Source organism: Anser cygnoides, chromosome 1, assembly GCF_040182565.1.
Source record: "Anser cygnoides isolate HZ-2024a breed goose chromosome 1, Taihu_goose_T2T_genome, whole genome shotgun sequence".
Lineage (NCBI taxonomy): Eukaryota > Metazoa > Chordata > Aves > Anseriformes > Anatidae > Anser > Anser cygnoides.
The window spans coordinates 163,602,452-163,625,367 of NC_089873.1; the positions used below are offsets into that span (position 1 = coordinate 163,602,452).

The window sequence follows — 22,916 nt, forward strand, 5'->3', positions numbered from 1 at the left end:
CAGCACCGGCAGCCCGGACAGCGCCCGGCGGGCGGCCCCGCGGCTCCGCGCCACAAGGTCAGCCCGGCGCCGAGCCCGAGCCCGAGCCGGAGCCGGAGCCGCGCACACGCGCAGCCTCCGCGCGCACCGCGGCGCGCTCCGCCCGCTCCTCTCCGGCATGCGGCGGCTGCCGGCGGCCGGCACCGTTCCCCTGACGGTGAGACAACCCGGCCGGCAGATCTCCGCTTAGCTTCTTGCCCGGGAAGCGTCAGGGAGTGAGGGGGGGTGCGGTGGGGAATCGAGGAGGGGGATTATTTTTTTTTTTTCCTCCTTCTACGTTTTTTTTTTTTTTGCGTGCCTTGCAGTACGTGCCTGGATAGTTTGTGGATATAATTATTGATTGGAATCCAGGCTGTTGCAATTCTATGTGTGTGTTGAGGGTGGGGGGGGGGGGGCGGAGAGAGAGGAGAAAAGAAAGAGCCCCCCCCGCTCCTCCACCGACCCTTCCTGCTCCCTCTCCCCGGATTTCCCACCACCACCCCCCCCCCCCCCCCCTCCCGCCGTTGGTGGTGTTTTGGACATTTCATGTATTGAATGGACTGGAATTGCTTTCCGTGTGAGGAGGATGGTTGCTGTTACTTTGTGATGAAATCGGGAATGAATTGCTCGGTTTAAAAATGCTGCTTTGGATTCTGTTGCTGGAGACGTCTCTTTGTTTTGCTGCTGGAAACGTTACAGGGGACGTTTGCAAAGAGAAGATCTGTGCCTGCAACGAGATAGAAGGGGATTTGCACGTAGACTGTGAGAAAAAGGGATTTACCAGCCTGCAACATTTCACCGCCCCAACTTCCCAGTTTTACCATTTATTTCTGCATGGAAATTCCCTGACTCGACTTTTCCCTAATGAGTTTGCTAACTTTTACAATGCAGTCAGTTTGCACATGGAAAACAATGGTTTGCATGAGATTGTTCCTGGGGCTTTTCTTGGGCTGCAGCTGGTGAAACGCTTGCACATAAACAACAACAAGATCAAATCGTTCAGGAAGCAGACTTTCCTGGGGCTGGACGATCTGGAATACCTCCAGGCAGATTTTAATCTATTGCGGGATATTGACCCGGGAGCATTTAGGGACTTAAACAAACTAGAGGTGCTGATTTTAAATGACAATCTCATCAGCACCTTGCCCCCCAACGTGTTTCAGTATGTGCCGATCACCCACCTCGACCTCCGGGGAAACCGTCTCAAAACCTTGCCTTATGAGGAAGTCCTGGAGCAGATCCCAGGCATTGCTGAAATCCTGCTAGAGGATAACCCCTGGGACTGTACTTGCGATCTGTTGTCGTTGAAGGAATGGCTGGAAAATATACCCAAAAACGCTTTGATCGGCAGAGTGATTTGTGAAGCTCCCACTAGGTTGCAGGGCAAAGATTTAAATGAGACTACAGAGCAAGAGCTGTGCAAAAAGAACAGAGTGGATTCTAGTCTAGCTGCTCCCCCTGCCGAAGAAGAAACCTGTGATCCTGGTCCCATTCCAACCCCCTTTAAAATACATGGCAAGGAAGACCCTGCCACACCAGGATCTGTTCCAAACGGAGGTACAAAAATTCCTGTCAACTGGCAAATCAAGACTAGACCCACTGCTGCTGTGTCGACAGTTAGCGCAAAGAGCAAGTTGCTGACTACCTTGTCCTGCCCTCAGATCTGCAGCTGTGATCAGATCCCTGGCTCAGGTTTAAAGGTTAATTGCAATGACAGGAATGTGAGCAGCTTGGTGGATTTGAAGCCTAAGCCATCCAATGTGCAGGAGCTGTTTCTGAGAGACAACAAAATACACACCATCAGGAAATCCCACTTTCTGGATTACCGGAAACTTAATTTACTTGATCTGGGCAACAACAACATAGCCACCATTGAGAACAACACCTTCAAGAACCTCTTCGATCTCCGATGGCTGTATATGGATAGCAACTACCTAGACACCCTGTCCCGGGAGAAATTTACTGGGCTGCAAAACCTGGAGTACCTGAATGTGGAGTTTAATGGGATCCAGCTGATCATGCCTGGCACCTTCAATGCAATGCCCAAACTGAGAGTCCTCATCCTCAACAACAATCTACTGAGGTCTCTCCCAGTTGACGTCTTCGCCGGGGTCTCACTTTCCAAACTGAGCATACACAACAATTATTTCATGTACCTTCCCGTGGCGGGGGTGCTGGACCAGCTCACCTCCATCACCCAGATCGATCTGCATGGCAACCCGTGGGACTGTACTTGCCCTATCGTGCCTTTCAAACAGTGGGCGGAGATGTTGCGCCCCAAGGTGATTATGAGCGATCTGAGGTGTGAGTCCCCAGAAGATTTCTTCAAGGAGGATTTTGAGTCTCTCTCCAATGACGTGATTTGCCCTCAGCTGAAAATATCACCCACACTAAGTTCTACCAACAAAAACAGCACCGGATTTGCAGAGACAGGTACTCACTCCAACTCCTACTTGGAGACCAGCCGGGTCTCCATTTCGGTGCTGGTGCCAGGGCTCCTGCTGGTTTTTGTGACCTCTGCTTTCACGGTGGTTGGCATGCTGGTGTTCATCCTGAGGAACAGAAAGCGGTCCAAGAGGAGGGACGCCAACTCGTCTGCATCTGAAATCAACTCCTTGCAGACAGTCTGCGACTCATCCTACTGGCACAACGGGCCCTACAGCACCGACGGGGCCCACAGGGTTTACGACTGCGGCTCCCACTCCCTGTCGGACTGAGGTGGGGTCGGGGGCAGCCGCCACCCGGGGACCGGCCCTGCGCTGCTGGGGAGGCACACGCCAGCCAGGAACGGCTCTGCACCTCGGCTTCCTTCTGTGAGAAATAAAACACACTCGCGCGCACTCGCCCTCGTCCCCCACTGCAAGCGCTGTGCCCGGTGCTCGCTGGGGGGAGCCCGGCGCCGGGGCGCAACCCCCCCAGCTCGGCGCAGCCCCCCCGCGACTGGAGCATCCCCCGCCCGTGCTCCCCCGGAGCGGCAATGGACGAGCGAGGACACCCTTCCTGCGGACCCGGCAGGGAAAACCACGGCTGTTGGTTTTATCGGGCTTTTGTTCTGTTGTGCTGGGGGTCGTTTTGCTTTTCTGCCCTCTTCCCTTTTGGACGCACCCTTCTCCGAAAGGCGAGGAAGAGGAGAGGGGAGGAGGAAAGGCTGGTGTCAGCCTCCTCCTGACAGCAAAGCAGAAGTGGAAAGTTGCACGAAGGCATGAATGTAATGTAAATAAATGACTCCGACTCCGAAACAGACAAATGAACAAAAAGTAAAATAATAATAATAACTAAAAACAAAAACAGTCAAACAATCAAACAAACAAAAAAAAACAAGTGCTGCATGGCTCGCATGGATACAACGCACCCCAGGGACGCTCCAGCCCCCGACTGGAAGCAGCGTCTAGTTCACACCATCATCCCTCTTACCTGATAAGTCCCTTCGTATCAAACCTTCTATATAAGAAATACAGTATAATAATAAAAGTGCCATTTCCCCATTTTTGTGTGATCAATAGGCAGTAGAAATCGTACTTTTACTGTGGAAAAATGTAAAGGTTTTATTTAAGACATAGTTGCATGAATATTCTCATCTGATTTTTTTTTTTTCGTTGAGGAGGGGATGACTTTATTGGGAAATATCTGTTTTCTTGATGGCGGGTTTCATTTCTTTTTTGGGGGGGGGATGGGGGGAGGCTTTGATTTTGTTTTCTCTCTCTTCTTTTTCAATATACATATTCAGTATTGCCTTTCCATCTGAATGTAAAAATGAGTACCCTTGATTTATATTACGGTAACAGTGTAAACATTCAAAACAAAGCAAAACAAAAAAAAAACCAAGGCAGTTAAGCATGACCAATTAATGTCACTCTAGTGCTTAGGCTGCAAAGTTTAATGGTAGAAAATTCTGTGCTGTTGTAAATCTTACTATAACTTGAGGAAATCAGAACTGAGGAAGCAAGTGAAACTTACTAATTCTATTCGAGGATTTTATAATGGCATATTTTTTCAGTATTAAAGTGAAAATGTTTTCAACTCCGGGTCCTTACCATTTTTCCAGTACCAGCTCTTGCAAGTGGGTTATTTGGGTTTAGACAGAGCCTCCTTTCAGTGCTCTCTGTGTGTGCCTCTCCCTCCCTCCCCCTCCCTGCTTCCCTCTCTCTCTCTCCCTTCCTCTCATTCATTCACACGCAGAGGCATAAACACTCTTCCCCAATGTAAATAACACACAGAAGTTTCCTGCCTTCTCTTCCTGGCCTCTCCCTCTCTCTCTCTCTTTTCTAATGCGGCAGTGAATCCCTTTATTAATAATGTGAATCTCTTGCTGCTGCTGCTGCTGCCACCCCTTCTGCACACACTGCAGATATATTAGGGATGTTAGCGGGAATTTGATTTAATTAACTCTGCCTACCTCGGTCTCATTAAGCCAGAGATGGCTTTCACTGGTCAGCACTTCAGGCCTGTATGCAGCTTGCCGGAATGCTGGCGAGGTGAGGTTGCTGCATGCGGCTGAGCTCCAGCAGCTACTGAAAGTGGGAAAACTAATTAGTGAAAGGACTTTCCCATCCCTGCTCTGGATTCCTGCACCTTTAATACTAGATGCTGAAACAAACACAGTGCAGGGTTGTGGTTAGACTTCAGGCAACTTGCATTTGATCCTGTTCCTGTATGGGAAAGTGCCCCTAAACCCTGTAATACCTGTAAAGGCAAAAGCCCTTGCAAATCACTTGTAACTCAGAGCTTGAGTCCCAGTGGAGATACAGAGAATTTCAGTCACGTTGCTTCTGGCTTTCTCCAGGCAGAGAATCCTTCTAAAGAGTAAAACACCATAAGGGACTTGCTAAACTTCAAATACTGATTCAGTTTGCTTTATAGAAAATGCCCACCTTTGGGATATACAATGAGAAAACAGACATACATACACAGACACTGCAATTGATACACTCTTGAAAACGAGGCAGAAGCCTGATCCCAGGTGTTACTGAAGTATTAAACGTGAGGAAAAGATCATTCTTACAGAATCCTTTATCATTATGGAAAAGTCTGCAATCTCCTAGAAAATACCTTGAAGTTTGTGCAGCTCTGGAAACAGAATGCCCTGTTTAATTATATAAATCATTCCTATTTCAAGGACCCTTCTTTATTTCCTCCTGCTTCTTTGTTAGACTGATTGTTCCACAAGGGCATACTGTGTAAGACAAAGTGACGGCAGTAGAGCCACTAGTTTGCTATTGTGCTTGAGAAGAAAAAGAAAATGCATTTACCTATAAGGCAGTATTTCTGCCCTGAAGAGGCCATCAGCTTTAATTTAAGCATAGCCCCCCCAAAATATTTAAGAATAAGAAAATACACTGGACTACCACTTAAGTCATGCTGCCTTTTCCATGATATTGCAGTAGTAAAATTGAAGAAGTGAGAGCAGTATGAATATACCCCATGCTAAAAATCATTATTATGTTACAGCCACTGTTATGGAAGTTAAAATAAAAGATATAGTACATTAAATATGCCAAGTCACTGGCTGAGGCCAGACATACATGCAATCCAGATCGTATAATACTAAATATATATGATTATGATTCATCATTGAGATATAGCATAAACTTGTAACTTTGGTCCTCCACTTTCCTTAAAGTGCTAGTTCATTGGCACACTTTCACAGAAATGTTGGTTCAACTGGGATATTGAAGCCACGCATTTATGAACGCTTCTGTGTTGCGGGTGGGGGAAAATAACAAAACAACCCTTTTTATTTCTGTGACACTTTCTGATTTTAACACTCCCATGTGTTTATTCAATCTCTCAGATACTCTCCCTTAAGACACATAGATCATCTTACTCTCTGAGACCATATCATTATCAGGTTTTGAATTACAATGTTTATCTTATTTGTAAAATTGGCTCTTCCAAGGTCATTTTATAAAACAAAAACAAAAGCAAACAACAACAAAAAAAACTCTCCCCCGAAGGAAAGAGAGAGAGAAAGAAAGAGAGAAAGAGAGAAAGAGAGAAAGAGAGAGAGAAAGAGAGAAAGAGAGAAAGAAAGAAAGAAAGAAAGAAAGAAAGAAAGAAAGAAAGAAAGAAAGAAAGAAAGAAAGAAAGAAAGAAAGAAAGAAAGAAAGAAAGAAAGAAAGAAAGAAAGAAAGAGAAAGAAAGAAAAAGAAAGAAAGAAAGAAATGAAAGAGGAAGCATTAAAGGATGAGGAAGTGCAAATATGTGAAATATGTATAGTTAGCTCTCTGTCTTTAAAAACAACAACAACAACTGTATATGTTTTAATTTATATCAAGCGTGTTTTATTAATACTTTTAACATTAGAAGCCTGAATAATATGCTTCTCAATACATGATTTTTCTTTTAGGCTAATTTAAGAAGAATCTCATAAGTTCCGGCATAACATATATCACATCAAGTTACTTCTCACTTGTTTCGTTCATCACAACAGATTTCTTTTGTTTCAGAAAGGGCATAGATGAAAGAAACAGATAATTAGTTAGTTAGTTGAAACAGATAGTTAGTTAGCTGAAACAAAACAGAACACAGCAAAATATGTTTTTGTTGTTGTTGTTGTTTTGTTTTTTTTCCTCTGAAAACACTTCATCTAAGAATAGCCTAGATTTTAAACTGTTGCCATAGAAATATTTCTGTATGCATGGTAGCCTCTTGCATGCCATTGAAGAAGACTGAATGGAACTTTAGTAGCAAATTGATAAAGTTTTAAATTAGGTGTTACATATCTTTTTGAGCATAAGTGTACAGATGAAACTGCAGAGGTGTGTGTTATTACATTGCTTTACTAACTTTTTTGGTTGTGCCAGGTTATTTTATAACTTTAGGACAATTCCATTGAATATACAATCTTTCAGATCTACTAGGAAACTGAGATGATACAAACTGTAGCAAGAGTGGGATCAGATTTTGTCTAATGGAAAAGAAAGGGATTTGTGTACTTTATTCAGGTAGAAAAGACATAAAGTTTAGAAAAAAGGTAGAAAAAGACATAAAGGTAGAAAGATAACATTTCACTGTTTCTTAAGCTGGTGGCAAGACTCATTAGGGTAACATTAAGGCAGCAAGAAACCACAGTCTCTAGCCTCCATTAACCATGAGCTGTTTTCTAGGTCTCCCACATATAAAAGTTTCTTCTCAAAGAGAGGTAGCTCTTAGTAAAGAGGCAAACCCTTTCTCTTTTTGTTGTTGATGTTACTGTTTTGTTGTTGTTGTTGTTTTGTTTGTTTGTTTTATTTTGTTTTGTTTTGGTCAGTGGCTTGTTCAGTTGCAAAGCAAAGCAAGATTTTGTTCAAGAGCTTAGTATAGTTGTTTATACCATTTTGATCAGCCAGAGCAAGTTTTGCTATATTTTTATGCATGTGCGGTCCAGAGTGAGCATTTCTAGATGATTATGGACTTCTTCAAATATATGTTTTTGTATTTAGAAAAGTTTCTGTAGGTATATACACAAAGTAGGACAATTTCTTTGGCTGAAACTTATTCCATGTGTATGTTCAGCTCAGATTTGTGTGACTTTTGTGATTTATGGTACAGGAATTTCAGTGCAATGGGCAGGACTTCTGAACTGGCTACTGCACAAGTACTTATTTTTTCACTATTTGGGAACAAGTCAGAAAGTGAAGAATTCACAGTATATATTGGTAAAATACCATTGCGCTAAATCATCCAGATATTTGTTTAATGTTTAAAATGCTCTGAACTGTATTAGCTGTATGGAAATGGCCAATGAAAATTACAGGAATCTTTTTATTATTATCCTCAGTTTTTCCCAAACATGGAAATATTATCATTGGAGAAAATGCGGACTGAAAAGTGTTTCAAATATTGTGTTATATATTCATTCTGATTATGTATATCAGTGGTAACTTAATGGGTAAACTTGTAACAGATTATATTCAACATAATTGTCTATAGTTTCAGAAACTGTTGTCTTATTATCTTGTAGTTGGAGAAATATAAATGAGACTCTTCAGTATTACTTCTTCACGATTAATTGCCAGGTCAGGTCAATCAACATATCATCATGCTGAATGGTTTCATTTACCCGATAAAGTTTTTGAATCAATTTCTGTTTATACTTCTTAAATGCATTCTTCAGTTATGTGAGAGAGGAACAAACTCAGAAGAAATATCCCTGAAGAAAATAGCAGTCTCCTACATCAGTCACTTGAAAGCTAAGACTGAAAACGTATAGTGAAGGAAGGACAGAAATAACCCATTGTAGAAGACACAGTTGACTCTAAGGGAATGACTGCTTTGAGTACCATTGTTTTAACGTTATTGATGGGACAAAGTGCTTTACAATACTGTTGGTTGTATCAGAACTCCTTCTCCATCTTTCTCCCTTTCTGTTAGGTTGAAATATTGATAATTTCCAGAAAGTTTCCAACTAAGCCAATAGAAAAAATAATCTTAGCTTTTAATGACTTTTGTTGATATCATGGCTGTTCAGACAGAGCCCTCACGCTTTGATCTCAAAGCAGCTTTGTATAAGCATGGCTTGTCGTGTTTGCTTTGTGTTACTTTATCATTCCTGAATCAATTGCAACTGTCTTGCAAATGGACAGTTTAGCAAAGTTCATCAAAATGTGGCTTTTGGGAAAAAAAAAAGTAAAAAAAAAAAAAAGAAAGAATAGGAAGATAGCTTTTTTTAATTTATTTTTATTTTCCTTTTAAATGAGAGTTCTGGAGAAGGGTGAAAAAAGTAGTGCAGACGAGCTATGAAAAAATTAAGAAGTGGTGGAAAAAAATATGTTATGTGTTTCACTTTCTGGATCACTATATAACCTAGAGCGTAGGTGGTATCTGTCTCACCTAGGTTGATGGGTTTGATTGAGATGCTTGTGCACAAACCAGCAGTGTCCTCAGAAAAGGATTATCTGACACATAAGCATAAGGCTGGTAGATACAGTATAAGGACTAGGGTACACTCATATGTTTTTGGAGTGTGACTAGAGCCTAGGTGGGATACATTAGAACATTTCAAATTCCCACTCATGTGGGAAGAATTGAATTGAATCATGGATATACACCAAGAGGCTGGTGACTTGGTTCACTTGGCCCACATAATTGATTTGAATTACTTTTGTATTTGAGCTGTCTGCATGGTGTTGAAAGAAAAGACTCAAGGCTAGAAAAAGATATGGTCAGCTAGTGATCACGCAAGATACTTTAAGATACCACAAATAGCACTGTGTGTCTATGAGTGGGCAAAGGATTTAAACTCTAAATGTAATTAAGTTATATACACCTGAACCGTAAATGATTAAATGCAGTTTAGAACTAAATCAAATCCTTGAAATCATACAAAATGAACCATGTCAAAGATGGTTAACTGAGACATGGCATTTCATTTTTAAAAGATGACTTAAATTTAGAGAGTATCAGTTGGGTCAAATGTACCCCACACATTTTTTTTCCATCTGTTTTCTTAACTTGGATTTTATTTTTGTCTTTAAAAATTGCTAGTTCTTTGACTTGGAGATTGTACCCTAATGATTGCTTTTGGATGGGATGGACTCCTATTTCAGCCACTGCTTTTAGAAATTGACATAGTACATAATAACTATAATAGAAACATCATAACATATTAGAACACTCAGGAAGAAAAAAAAAAAAAAAGTAACAACAACAACAAACCCAGACAATTATTGCTTCTCCCTTAGTAGCAAATAAATGATTCTTGGTTCAAGCTTGAAATATAAATGAGGAATACAATTCTCCCGTTGAAGTCATTAAGAGGATCACAATGAGAGATAAATGCTAGCAAAGGATGAGAAAATATAGGAATAAGTGTTTTAGAAAAAAATATCTTTTATGAAAAGAAAGTGCCAAACCGTAAATGGTTTTTCACAGGAGGATTGAAAAGGGAAAAATATAATTTAATTATGGACACACTGTAACAACCTATTCACATGAGATATCTTAAAGAGAAGACAGATGGTAGGAAAGATTTAAGTGCAGGATGTAGAAGATGTGGCTAGACCCCAGAGTCTATTAGTCATAATATAAGTGGATGTATCAATTTGCCCAAGTCGTATATGGCATGACGAAGTTGGTGGTATTGTGGGCACTCTGAAAACAATGTGAACTTTTAAAGGGAAGTGTTAACACTTAGATTGGGTACAAATGGGGAGAATGAAAACAAAAACAGTATAAGATTATTTTTTTCCACAGTTACAGCTTGGGAAGTGACTAATTCAAAAGCAGTTACTGGGGTTATAAAGACTGTTTTATTGTGTGCCTTTATTACAGAATTTTATCTGTTTTAGTTAACTTGTTAGGAATTTTGATAAACACGATCTACTCAAAATACACACATGATGTCGATTCTCTCTTATGTGTCATGGCAGTTGACCTTGACCTTGACTTGAAGTGGAAGTAAAAGGATAACCTACTGAAATAGTCTTTTTTTTTTTTTTTTTTTTTCCTAAATGTTTATGCGGGTGCATTTTAACTGTGGTATTAATCTTAAATAACTATCACAAATTTTATTCTACCCTATGACACTAAACATGGTGGAGAATTATATTAATAATGGTAAAAATAATATCTTTTAGGTTAAAGGGTTCTCTCTTTTCTTTCTTTATACAGTAAATTAAGATGCATATGTCCAATAGGCAGAAAACAACCCAAATATATTTTCTCTGTCTCTCTCTTTTTTTTTTTTTTTTTTGGTAGTGGCTTTTGTCATTTTAATGCTTTAACTTATGTACGTATAAGTAAGAAGATGATGCACAAAAAAAAGATGGCAAGAGCAAGAAAGAAGAGGAATGCACAGGATGAAATTATTCAGGAAGAAGAACTGTAGGCCTGAACAGCACACTGAAAAAAGCTACTGGTATTGACTTAAAGGTTCTTTGAGGAGCAGGAGGCAACAAGTTTTTGAAAGATTTTTCAATGACCATGCTGTTATTAATAAACAATAATATTAACTAACTAAAATTTTAGTTTAAGACAATAGTCTTCAAGAACAGAATAAATTATATTTAAGATAATTATTTGATAGTTTATTTTGACCTTAGAATAAGACATTATTGAAATTAAACAGTGAAAAAAAAAAAAAGTGGTTCTTACTACAGATTCTTAAATTACTAATTTGTCCAAATTTATTAGCTTAGTTACATGTGTATGTACTAAATAAGACTCAACTGTATTTTAAACAAATTCATAGTATTCATAGGTTGCAATCTGAATAATAAAGGTAAGGATTCTTAGTTGATTTTTGCATTGCATCTGAGCATGTCTGTTATGTTATGGATATTGAGAATTCAATAAATGTGAAGCAAAAAAAATGCTAATAAGATTTAAAAATAGGTTTCACATTTTAGAGGATACATTATAGCTACCAGTGTTACATCATTAGCAGAGTATTGGTCAGGTAATTCTGTAATATAATTTATATATATGGATATAGTTGGTTATTTGAAAGCTATAAATTTCTGATTATGAGGCAACAAATAATAATAAAGACATTTAACAAAGACTTAAATTTAAGATAATTGCTGTGGAAGAATTGAGAGTACTCAATCATAACCAATATGATAATAAAAAAATTACAGACTTTTTCAACATATATACTTAATCCAAACTTTTCTTTTTTTTAAACTAAATCCCATCCACAGATAAACATGTGAAGTTTTCACTCAATTTTTTTTTTCCCTAAATGTTGGAGTTTACAAGTTCATTTAAAAACAATTTTTGGTGTAGAGATCAAAAAGTCAGTTGCAAATACCTGCTCTATCTTGATCAGGAATATCAGTCTTAAATTCTCATATAAAACCAAATTGTCAAGCAGTCATTTCAAACAGAAAACTTAGAAAACAACTGTGTGACATATATCCTTTAGTCCTTTTGGACTGAGTGCTCCATACCTCTTTGGCTGGAACAGGATCCTATATCTTACTAAACTAATGAAACTAGACCTTAAGTGAACCTAAGCACTGGAGCCATATCCATAATAGATAATCCATAATGGTTAATCCATCCTGAATAAATGTTCTTTTTATTTTATTTTATTTTATTTTATTTTATTTTATTTTATTTTATTTTATTTTATTTTATTTTACTTTACTTTACTTTACTTTACTTTACTTTACTTTATTATTTTATTTTATTTTATTTTACTTTACTTTTACTTTACTTTTACTTTACTTTTATTATTTTTTATTTTTTTTTTTATTTTACTTTATTTTATTATTTTATTTTGAATTCTGTACTAGCTCTGCCCAAGACAAAATTGCTACAGAGCAGGCTAGCCTTTCACAAGTGGACACAATCAAATTTGTACTTACAATTTGAATGTAAGATTTAATTCTACTTGTTCATTTGGAAGTGTGAATATGCATGGTGTGGGCTCAACGTTTGACTCAGAAATTCATTAATGGTCTTAAAAGTTCATTTTAATTTTTGTTGGGCTTTGGTTGGTTGGTTGATTGTGGTTTTGCTGTTTTTGTTTTCACTTCCAGTTTCTCAGGGTTTAATTACAAATTTCCTTCTCATAAATCCCATAGTATATCTGTAACTGCCTCTGATGTCTCTGCTTTTGGCTTTGCCTGACATTGCTTGACTGGACAAGCATATGAGAATACATCAGCAAGAATTTTTGTTTAATTAAAGCATAAAGAAATAGGAGCGAGTTTAGTTTGTCATGTGGGATAATATTTTATATTAAAACTACTAGAATAAATTGGCAGGATTAACTTAAATTGCGGTAGTTATGTCCAACAGCATAATACATAATTCTTTTTGAACTCAGGTTAGACATATAGGACTGGATTTTAGAAGGATCTTAAAGCCTTTGAGTTGTCTGTGGTTAGATACTTGACAGTTTTACGGAATCCTAGGGTACCTGAGATACTTGTACAGGTTTAAAACATTTTATTTTTCCTGACTGGCAACTGTATTCGTAGCAAGATGCTTTAGCATACATTAAGTGGATGATTACGTTAAGGCATCTCAAGTGTTCCCTGGCTGGAATGCAAGAGCCATACTGTGAGCATATGAATTTAAAGATCTCGGTCAGTAACCAAGCAGCTCCTAAGGTTGGGTGAGCTAAATCATCACTTTTATCATCACTACTTAACTTCTATATTGCTAAAGTTAAGTGTGATAAATGTCACGCTTATGAATAACATCTTCAGGATGAAACTTTTGATTAACAATAAGAATGTATACATATAAAAAGGGAGCCAAAGACTATTCTTCATATATTCATATCTTTTTTTCCTGTCAAATCACAGCTTACTATAAACAAAACAAAACATTGCAGATACTTACAATTGATGATCTTTGGTGAACTTTTTTTTTTTTTTTTTTCAATGTTATGACACAGACAGGTATATATTTGCTTGTAAAATAAAAATAACAACAGCAACAATAAAAATGAGGCTTTTTGTGAAGTCTTTTATTTTACTTTCATTTTTTCAAAGGAGTCCCCCTGTTGGCTTCAGGAGACCATCCCTATATTAATTCAATACTAATGAGATCAGAATAAGGCTTTATCATGGACAAAGAATATCACCCAACTAGCCTTTATAGCAAAATTTATGCTTAATTTTTTGATAACTACAAAATATTTTATGTAATATTGCCCCAAATAAACATAGAAAAAACTTGTTTATTTTACTAAATTTGGTCCAATTAAACAATAAAAGCTACAACAACAACAACAACAACAACAACAAACAAAACCGCCACCTATATATAGGTATGTATATATATATAAGTCAATAAAAGGGAAAGATGAAAATAGCTTAAGTCCAACTCCTTGCTTCTTAGAAAACTAAGCTAAGTACTTATGTCAGTAGTGACTGACAGTTACCAATCACGGACTTCTCCATCATCTCTGAATCTGTAGAATGAGTATAATTCTAGGTAAAATCCATAATGCACATATTTATTATGTGTATAACCACAACTATATAACCACAATTGGCACTAACTGACAAGCCAGATTGAAGGTATCAGGTCAGAGGTCAAGATACTAGATTTTTTTTTCTTCTTCTGTTTATGAAACCATGATTCTGACAAAAGGTCTAAGCTTCCTTAAATCAGTTTTGATTATGTTTTCTTGGACTGTAGATTATATACATCAGATTGATAGATGTGACTATTAAGACTTTTTGTTTGTCATAAGCTCTGAAGCTGAGTTTTTGTATACTCTGATGAATTTCTCATATTTGCCTCCTACTGAGCAAGTCACCTTTGGCTTTCTGAACAGTCAATGGACAGAAGTGGGAGCTTTAAGGCTCAACATGATATTTGGGGATGTCAAGAGCTGTTCAACTGCAGACTAAGACACCAAATAAAGGTTCCTAAATACTCTCATATGGATATGAATTGAGTGCTTAAACTCTTGTTACAGACAGTGAAGGTTTAGTCAGTACAGTCAATGGAAAATAGAAATAGTTACAACTCAGTTTATATAGACACTTAACAAGGAACTCATTTTTTAAACATTTAATATCATTTGGGTTTCTGGGGGTATCCCATCTGGCCTCTAGCTGTCACTAGACTGCAATTCTTTTATTGGCCATGTGTCGTATCTATGAGCCCCATGGGTGTGCTGCATGTCCAAGGTATCCTAAGGCATCTCAAGTGGTACCAGTCATTTACATTTCAGCAAAGACTATGTTTCTCATTGTATCTGGAACTTAGATACTTTGTTCACCTTGGGACAGCTATGTTTGGAAGTCTTAATCTCTAGATAAACCCTATCCATATACAGAAAGAAATAAAGTATGTTTAAAAAGTTTTATTTCTTTCCATTGACTTTAACAGGAATATGAGGCACCTAGTCTCAATATATATCTATAACTATAGATAGCTGCATTTCCTCAAATTAATTCCACACTTTGAGTCTTTCATACTCCTTTGCTGTAAAATGGCATATTTTCATTAATCATCCTGCATAGAGACATGAGGATTCAGGTATCTAGCCTCCCCCTCTTCCCCCTTGCACTAGCATGACAGGATAACTGGAAAATACTGGCTCTACACTTCATCTGAGCTCCCAGTTTCCACAGTCACTTTCCACCACATCTGAGACTCTGATTCCATGAGGAAAGGTCCTACTCAGCATAGACATATTTGATTCTTGGATTATGTCTTGTTTTGAGTGGTAGTAGTGGTGAAATATGGAAGTTTTAGCTCTTGATCTCTCAGGGGCATTAAAAGCACAAGTGAAATTTGAAAATATGAAAATACGTGGAAATTGTTTCCTATCTCAGAAATATCACATATATGCAGAAATGTTATGTCAATTCAAAATAAGTCATGCTGATGGCTGTTAATGAAAGCAGTATTTTCCTCCATTCATACATTCATGTTGTATTTATTGTAGAAAATTATATGCTATTACATAAAAATCCATGTTAAAGATAAGTTTATACTTTCCTCCTGAAAATAATTTTGAAGTTATGAGTAGGATTAGTGGAGACCTTGACAGGATAAAACACAAAATGTTAAGAATTTAACTATTTTAAAAGTTCTCTTACATGCTTCAGAAACAAGGTGTAAAATTCGTTTCCAAGTTAAAGTTACTAGAATTATTTTTGAATTTATAGTAATTAACTATATGGCCTGTTATCTTCAGTCAGATTTAAAAGATTACAGAAAACAGCATTAAAGCAAAAATGAATTGGCCTGAATTACTTAGTTTCAGAACCATCAGCAATGGTTTTAAATCAAATAAATGTTGTCATCTGGCTTCTGTCTCTCATGAAAAAGACTGTACTACATAACAACCATACATAATTCATAAAAGATAGTTTTGGGAAAAAAAAATACTTCCCAAAAGCCTGTATTGAAATAGAATTATCACTTGAAGAGAAATCCAAGGAGTGTGAAGCAGAATGAGGAATTTCATGCTGTATTTTTCACTACATTAGGCAGCCTGTGTGTGACAAACAAAAACAGATCAAGTTTTCCTTCCTAATTAACTATGAACCTCGCAAATTATGCATATGAACACAATTCTGTGAGCAAGTTTTAATTATTTTTCATGTTAATATAGTACTTCAAACTACATATTGTACATGACTATTATGTTCATCACCACACTGTCTTGCTCATCAGGTTCAGCATGTTATTAAAATTTTCACTGAATTGCCCTACAGAATGGTAGAATAGTTTCAGTTCATTAACTTTTCTCTCATTTTACCATCTATCAAAGTAAAGTTTCAAGCTTGAATTCTATCATATAATTTGTGTAACAAACCATTTGTAAATGACCGGGTAGATCTTGGAGACATTTTTTAAAATCGAGTTATATATTTTTTAGCAGTTTCACAGTATTTTTAAATAGTCACATGGAAAATCAATTGCGATATATAGATAAGTCTTCAGAATTATGAAGGAAGACTTTTGCCTTTTCAATTCAACAGCAATTATGATAATAATGCATTAGTCATGGTGGAAAATCTAGAGCTGCCTTACAAAATTGGAACAATTGTTTTGCATTCCAAGTTTGAGGTATTTCAAAACTTTCAGACCACATGCATAGACAAGACTAAAATAAAAGCTGTCTCACTTCTTCATCCCTTTATTTTGATAATATATAATAGAAAAACATCTCAAATAAATATAGAAATTAAGTTTAAAAACAGTAATAATGTACCAAAAGAAAGGAAAGAGGTGAATAAATAGTATTGTAGTCAATTTTATAAACAAATAAATAAGCAGACAAAAAAACTTCATAAATTGTAAGATACATGGAAGATTTTTCTCTTTCCCTTCACAACCTCTTTCTTCCTACTGATCTCTACATAAGAACCCTGTTAACATCTTTAACATATCGCTTACCCACCCACCCGTATATAAAATATGATAACCTTATTTTAATTTGAAATATACTTCCATGAGCTGACATTCAAATCAAGGAGTGTGAGACTATCTAATAGTAGAATCATTATATTCCTATTCATAGTCTTTTACACTGAAGTAAAAAATCAACATAAACAAGGCCTAATCAAAGTTGATATTATATTTGCTTGGTTTTGTGAATGCTGTATTTCACTATATCTTACAAATCAAAAAATCAATGTATTCAGTGAAAATAATGTAGTAATTGTTGGCAAATCTTTGACCACTAGATTCTGTTCTTAGGTCCCTGTATTGACTTGTAACAACATAATATCTAGAATATCTATTTTTTAATATAATATCTAAAACATATGTTTGAATTGGAGCAAATACAGGTATGAATATGCTGGTGAGCATATTCATAAATGGAGTGTTAATCAGAAACCAATTCTTTCTTTATAATTTGGGCACTGAATAAACAGCTACTGAAGAAAACTTTTTCATATTGATGTTAAAAGAGTGAATAAAGCAAGTAAATTAGAATCTTAATGTATATATCATTTTAGCCACCTTAAAGTATCTGAGAAATCTGTATGGTGATGGTAGATGTGACACAGTATGTATAAGAACCTTCTGGAGAGACAGCTGGAGACCATATACTGTAGTCTAGGAAACCTGAAATGTTGCTGACACCTCTGTTAAGGCAATTGAATAAGGAGGAGAAAAGTAATAAATAACACTAATATCAGTTGGCTCAAGATTCCTACCCAGGACTCTTCTTAATCTGTTAAAAAGTCATACTGCTTCATATTTTTCTTTTCTTTGTCATGAATTATGCTTTTATTTACAGTTAAACTGCACACAGGAATTTTCTTTCCACCTCATGTAATGTAAATTATATATGAATTTCAAGTATCTTCTTGTTTCAAGTGTTATAACTGCTGGTAGAACACAGGCTTTATGTTGAAAGCTTCTAAACAGGTAAGAGTATCAGTGGTTCTCTATTAACTCAGAAAGGCAAGTCTTTTTACCAAAAACAAAAAAAAAAAGTAAAACTGAATAACATTAGTTAAAGCAAATATGAAAGAAAAATGTTTATAGTTCTATAAAAAAAAAAAAAAAGGAATGAATTTTCTTTTTTCATTGATGAAATATACAAACCAAGTAAAGAAAAATAAATGTCTTAGAAGTAGCAGTGTCTGTCATTTTAAAATTCATCATCAGGCCTTAGTATAAGTGAAAGACTTTACTTAATCTTTTTATACCCTTGGGCTGGGTTCATATCAAATAAATTATGGCAGCTATCAAAGGTACCTAAACTAAAAATCAAACCATTTATAGATATTTCTACAGTCAGTCAAGAGTGAGAGAGGTACTGCTAAAGACTGTTCTTAATACAGGTGTATCTTAAGTAAGATGAAGTGCCTAACATTAAGTTGGATGAATCAATGACCTGGAATTTAAAAGAAAGTTCAGACTTTTTTGCTTAATTATATGATTTAAAATGCCCTTTTTTTTGGAAATATCAGCTTCTTTTACTGTCACTGAAACTACATATATATGTGAGGGTTCAATTCTTTTAAATATTAGGGTCCACTCACAAAAACATATCTAAAAGTATAACATGAAACACTCTGTTTGAAAGAGATGGCTTTCCACTTTCACTGATACCTGTGCAGGACTTATAATATTTTTTTTTTTTTTTGACTCCAGGAAGTTTTGCCTTATTAAACTATTACATAATATTCTTAGTAAATTATTGGTTACACTAAACATTTTTTCATGATGATGTATATTGTGTATTCAGTTGAAGTAATTCTACTTTTTCATTTCCAGACCCTATTTATTCATTCATTAGCTGGATTTGCCATATTTCTGTGCAATACTTCTTATGTCTTACGTATCTTCTGTGTACTTGTAATATATATGAGTTCTTAACATTGGCATAGTCTAATTTATATATTTTGGTATAGATTCAGAGGTATGTATAAGAAATGTATTATCAACAGAGAATAAAAATCTTATAATGTTTCTTTTCAAGATATGCAAAAATTATTTCAGACAGGAAAAAAAAAAAAAGTATCTCTCAATGTCGATAAAGTTCCTGAAACAATTAATGACTAAGTCTTGAATGCCATGCTCTATCTTTATTCTGAATCCTTTCAGAAGCATTTCAGTTGTATACTGTGTGGCATTTGAGATGGTACAGTGTAAATTTAAGTCTTCTTAAAGCAAAAAATGAAAATTCTCCTTATAAGAAACTATTGAAATATGAGCTGTTGTAAATCTCATTCATTCACTCATTCATGATCTTCATGAAATTTAACAGATCCACCAGAGTGAAAGGAAATATGAGTAATGAGCCCTCAGTATTGTCTGAGAGCTCATTAAATATTTCAAAAGACATTAGCTATTTCATGTGAGAGTTAGGAGAGAGGAGGGAAAAGATAGGCTTTAACTAATCAGGCATCTTCTTCCAAGGTCCTGCACCTGGGGCACAACAACCCCAAGCAGAGCTACAGGCTGGGAGATAAGTGGTTAGAAAGTTGCCTGGCGGAGAAGGACCTTGGAGTATTGGTTCATATTCGGCTGAATATGAGCCAGCAGTGTGCCCAGGTGGCCAAGAAAGCCAACAGCATCCTGGCTTGTATAAGAAACAGTGTGGCCAGCAGGGTTAGAGAAGTGATTGTCCCCCCTGTACTTGGCTCTGTTGAGGCCTTACCTAGAGTACTGTGTTCAGTTTTGGGCCCCTCACTACAAGAAGGACATCGAGGTGCTCGAGAGAGTCCAGAGAAGGGCAACGAAGCTGGTGAGGGGTCTGGAGAACAAGTCTTATGAGGAGCGGCTGAGGGAGCTGGGATTGTTCAGCCTGGAGAAGAGGAGGCTCGGGGACGACATTGTTGCACTCTATAGGTACCTTAAAGGAGGCTGTAGCAAGGTGGGGGTTGGTCTATTCTCCCACGTGCCTGGTGACAGGACGAGGGGGAATGGGCTAAAATTGCGCCAGGGGAGATTTAGGCTGGATGTTAGGAAGAACTTCTTTACTGAAAGGGTTGTTAGGCATTGGAATAGGCTGCCCAGGGAAGTGGTTGAGTCACCATCCCTAGAGGTCTTTAAAAGATGTTTAGATGTTGAGCTTAGTGATATGGTTTAGTGGAATTCTTGTTAGTGTTAGGTCAGAGGTTGGACTAGGTGATCTTGGAGGTCTCTTCCAACCTAGATGATTCTGTGATTCTGTCAAGATATTTGGACAAAGTAAACTCTCACCTGTGAATATTGTTGCTGAGGCTGACACCTGCTTCTGTTTCTAATTTTGAAAGTAGGAAAAGATGTCTTAATTACATGTATTGAGGATCAGCTCCTAAAGTTGTTCAAGTAAAGAAATAGTTATCTTACTTGATGGGTCATAATTATTATGTTTTATCATGAATATTCCAATTAGAAATAATGTAGGTATCCTGTCTGCAACAGGAGAAACAGTACCTTGATTTTATTTTTATTTTTTTAAGACATCCCTCTGATCCCCCAAATCCTTTTTATTTAGTATAAGAACATTTTTTTAAACAAGTTTAAAAATACGAAGAAATATAATGGACTGTATTGTTTCATACTTACGAATGCAGGATATTTTATAGAAATTGTACAGTTCTTTGCAAAGGGAAAGAGACCGTCTCTTTTAACTTCGACTAGGAGGAAGATCTAGGCTGAATTTTAGCTGAGGAATGAATAGCAGACTACCATGCACGCTCTTGTTCATACAATCACAGAGTCACAGAATCGTAAAATCATAGAGTCATAGAATCATTACGGTTGGAAAAGACCTTCAAGATCATTTGGTCCAACCATTACCCTACTACCAAATGTGCACTAAATGTGGATGCACTAAACCATGTCCCTAAGCACCAAGTCCAACCCCCAGGGGACTTAAACACCCCCTAGGACAATGATGCCACCACTTCCCTGGGCTACCCATTCCAATGCCTGACTACTCCTTCTGAGAAGAAATGTCTCCTCATTTCCAAAGTAAACCTGCCCTGGCACAACCTGAGGCCATTTCCTCTAGTTCTGTTGCTCGTTGTCTGTGAGAAGAGGCTGAGCCCCATCTCCCCACACCTTCCTTTCAGCAATAAGGTCTCCCCTGAACCTCCTCTTCTCCAGGCTAACCAATCCCAGTTGCCTCAGCTGCTCCTCATAAGACTTGTGCTCCAGACCCTTTACCATCTTCATAGCCATGCTTCGTAGCCCTGCTTCAACATCTTCATAGCCCGTAGCACATCTTATTAAATCACAGGTATTGAGGATCAGAAGGCAAGCAACTACAGTTGCCTGTTCAAATCATCTGTGCATTTCTGCAGATTAAAAAACAACCAACCAACCAAACAAAAGGATAATTAAAAAGGATGTTTTAGCTTATATTACTAGGTGCAATGGGCAAGTATATTCCCTTACTATGCTTCATAAGACATTACTCAATGTAATGTCAGTCACTCAATGCAATATCCTAGCATTCCATGTTAGCTCTTCAAAGAGATGTTGGCACTTCTGCATGGATACAAAAAGCATGGAATGGTAGTATATCAAGAAAAACATCCACATTAATCTTCTAAATATTTAAAGTAGTTCTCTCAAGGTAACACTAGCAATGAATAAATGAAAAAAAAATAATTATAGCAAATGTAGCATTCCATTTTTATTGGACACATTTACTTAATCTCATAGTGAGCATATTTAAAAAAAAAAAAAAAGTCAGTAAAATTAGAGCTTGGATAAGTTAATTCAAATAGATATCAAACATTTAACATACTTTTCAAAGTTTCAACAAAATTGTAGTCATTACTTTTGTTGCAAGTAAATGACCAGATTTAAATTCAAACTATTTGTCTCAGAAAACTTTTCTCCAGGCTAAAACTCAGCATATGTCTCAATGCTAAGCAACAGTAGGTTTTTTTTTTTCCTTTTTTTTTTCTTTCTTTTTTTTTTGGGGGGGGGGGGGGGCATGGTGGTGATGGTTGGTTGGTTGGTTTGCTTGCTTGTTTTTAGTTTTAAAAAATGTACAAACAAGAGAAAATTACAGTTTCAGACGGATTTCTGAATTCAGCTAACTAGAAAATATCATTTTATAATATGGATTATAAATCGTGCTGCCAATTAATCTGTAATGTGGCCTAATCCTTTTTATTATCTTAATAAAAAGTAAAATGTGTTTCACATCCTCAGTGAAAAAGCTTTTCAGGAGTTTTTAGCACAGGGACTCAGCATGCTCATGTGCATTCTCCTGCACTTATCTACAAGTTAATACCTTGATCTTGCAATAAATGTCATGCAGGCTGAATACAGCTTTTAATCCCTCTATAAAACTGAAAATTTATATCAGTGGGGGCTTATTTTAAAGACAAGTACTTTATTTGACTGCTTTACCAAAGAGAAAATAAGCAAGAAAAAAATATATATATATCACTGTAATGAACTTTTAAAAGTCATCCTTTCGTTTTTCCTTTTTTTTTTTTTTTTGGTTACATGGAAAAGCCTGTCAAGAAAAACAAGATACTTTCTGAGTATCTTAATGATTTAAGCTATTAAAGTAGGCAAAAAATGCTCCTGTCCTTCTAGTGCTTCCTTCGTATTCCTGGCAACAGCACAACTGAAAAATCAGCAAAACAAATAATTATTTGGCTAATATTTGAGTTGGTTTATATATATATATATAAATATAAGTTACTTATGTTATTTTATGCTTTAAAAATATATTTTATCACAGATATCTGAATTGAAATCAACTAAATAATAACAGAAGCTAAAATGTTGATAAAATAATTGCTTAAAAAAAATAAATGTATGGCTTTGTTAGCTACTAGAAGCAGCTCTTGAGTAAGCATTATGGTAAAGCTGTGGAAACCTTACAGATGAGTATAATATTTCAGTAATATGTTGACTTCCGGGAAAACCCTGGAAGCTTTTCTCAGTTTAATTAAATCTCTTTCTGAAAATTGGAACACATTGAAATGTTTCCTACAATACAGGAAGGATGTCCTACAAGTTATTCTTATATGAAGGACTATAATAATTTCTAGATGAAAAAATAAATGAATAAATAAAAT

At 36.6% G+C, this 22,916-nt stretch overlaps 1 protein-coding gene across 1 annotated transcript; it reads left to right on the top strand.

Annotated features, from left to right (window-relative positions):
• Positions 1–537: 537 nt before the first annotated feature.
• Positions 538–4,795, top strand: SLITRK1 (SLIT and NTRK like family member 1). Its single transcript, XM_013195533.3, has one exon. It carries the CDS (start codon positions 657–659, stop codon positions 2,733–2,735), a length of 2,079 nt encoding a protein of 692 aa, XP_013050987.2. The 5' UTR covers positions 538–656; the 3' UTR covers positions 2,736–4,795.
• Positions 4,796–22,916: the final 18,121 nt, after the last annotated feature.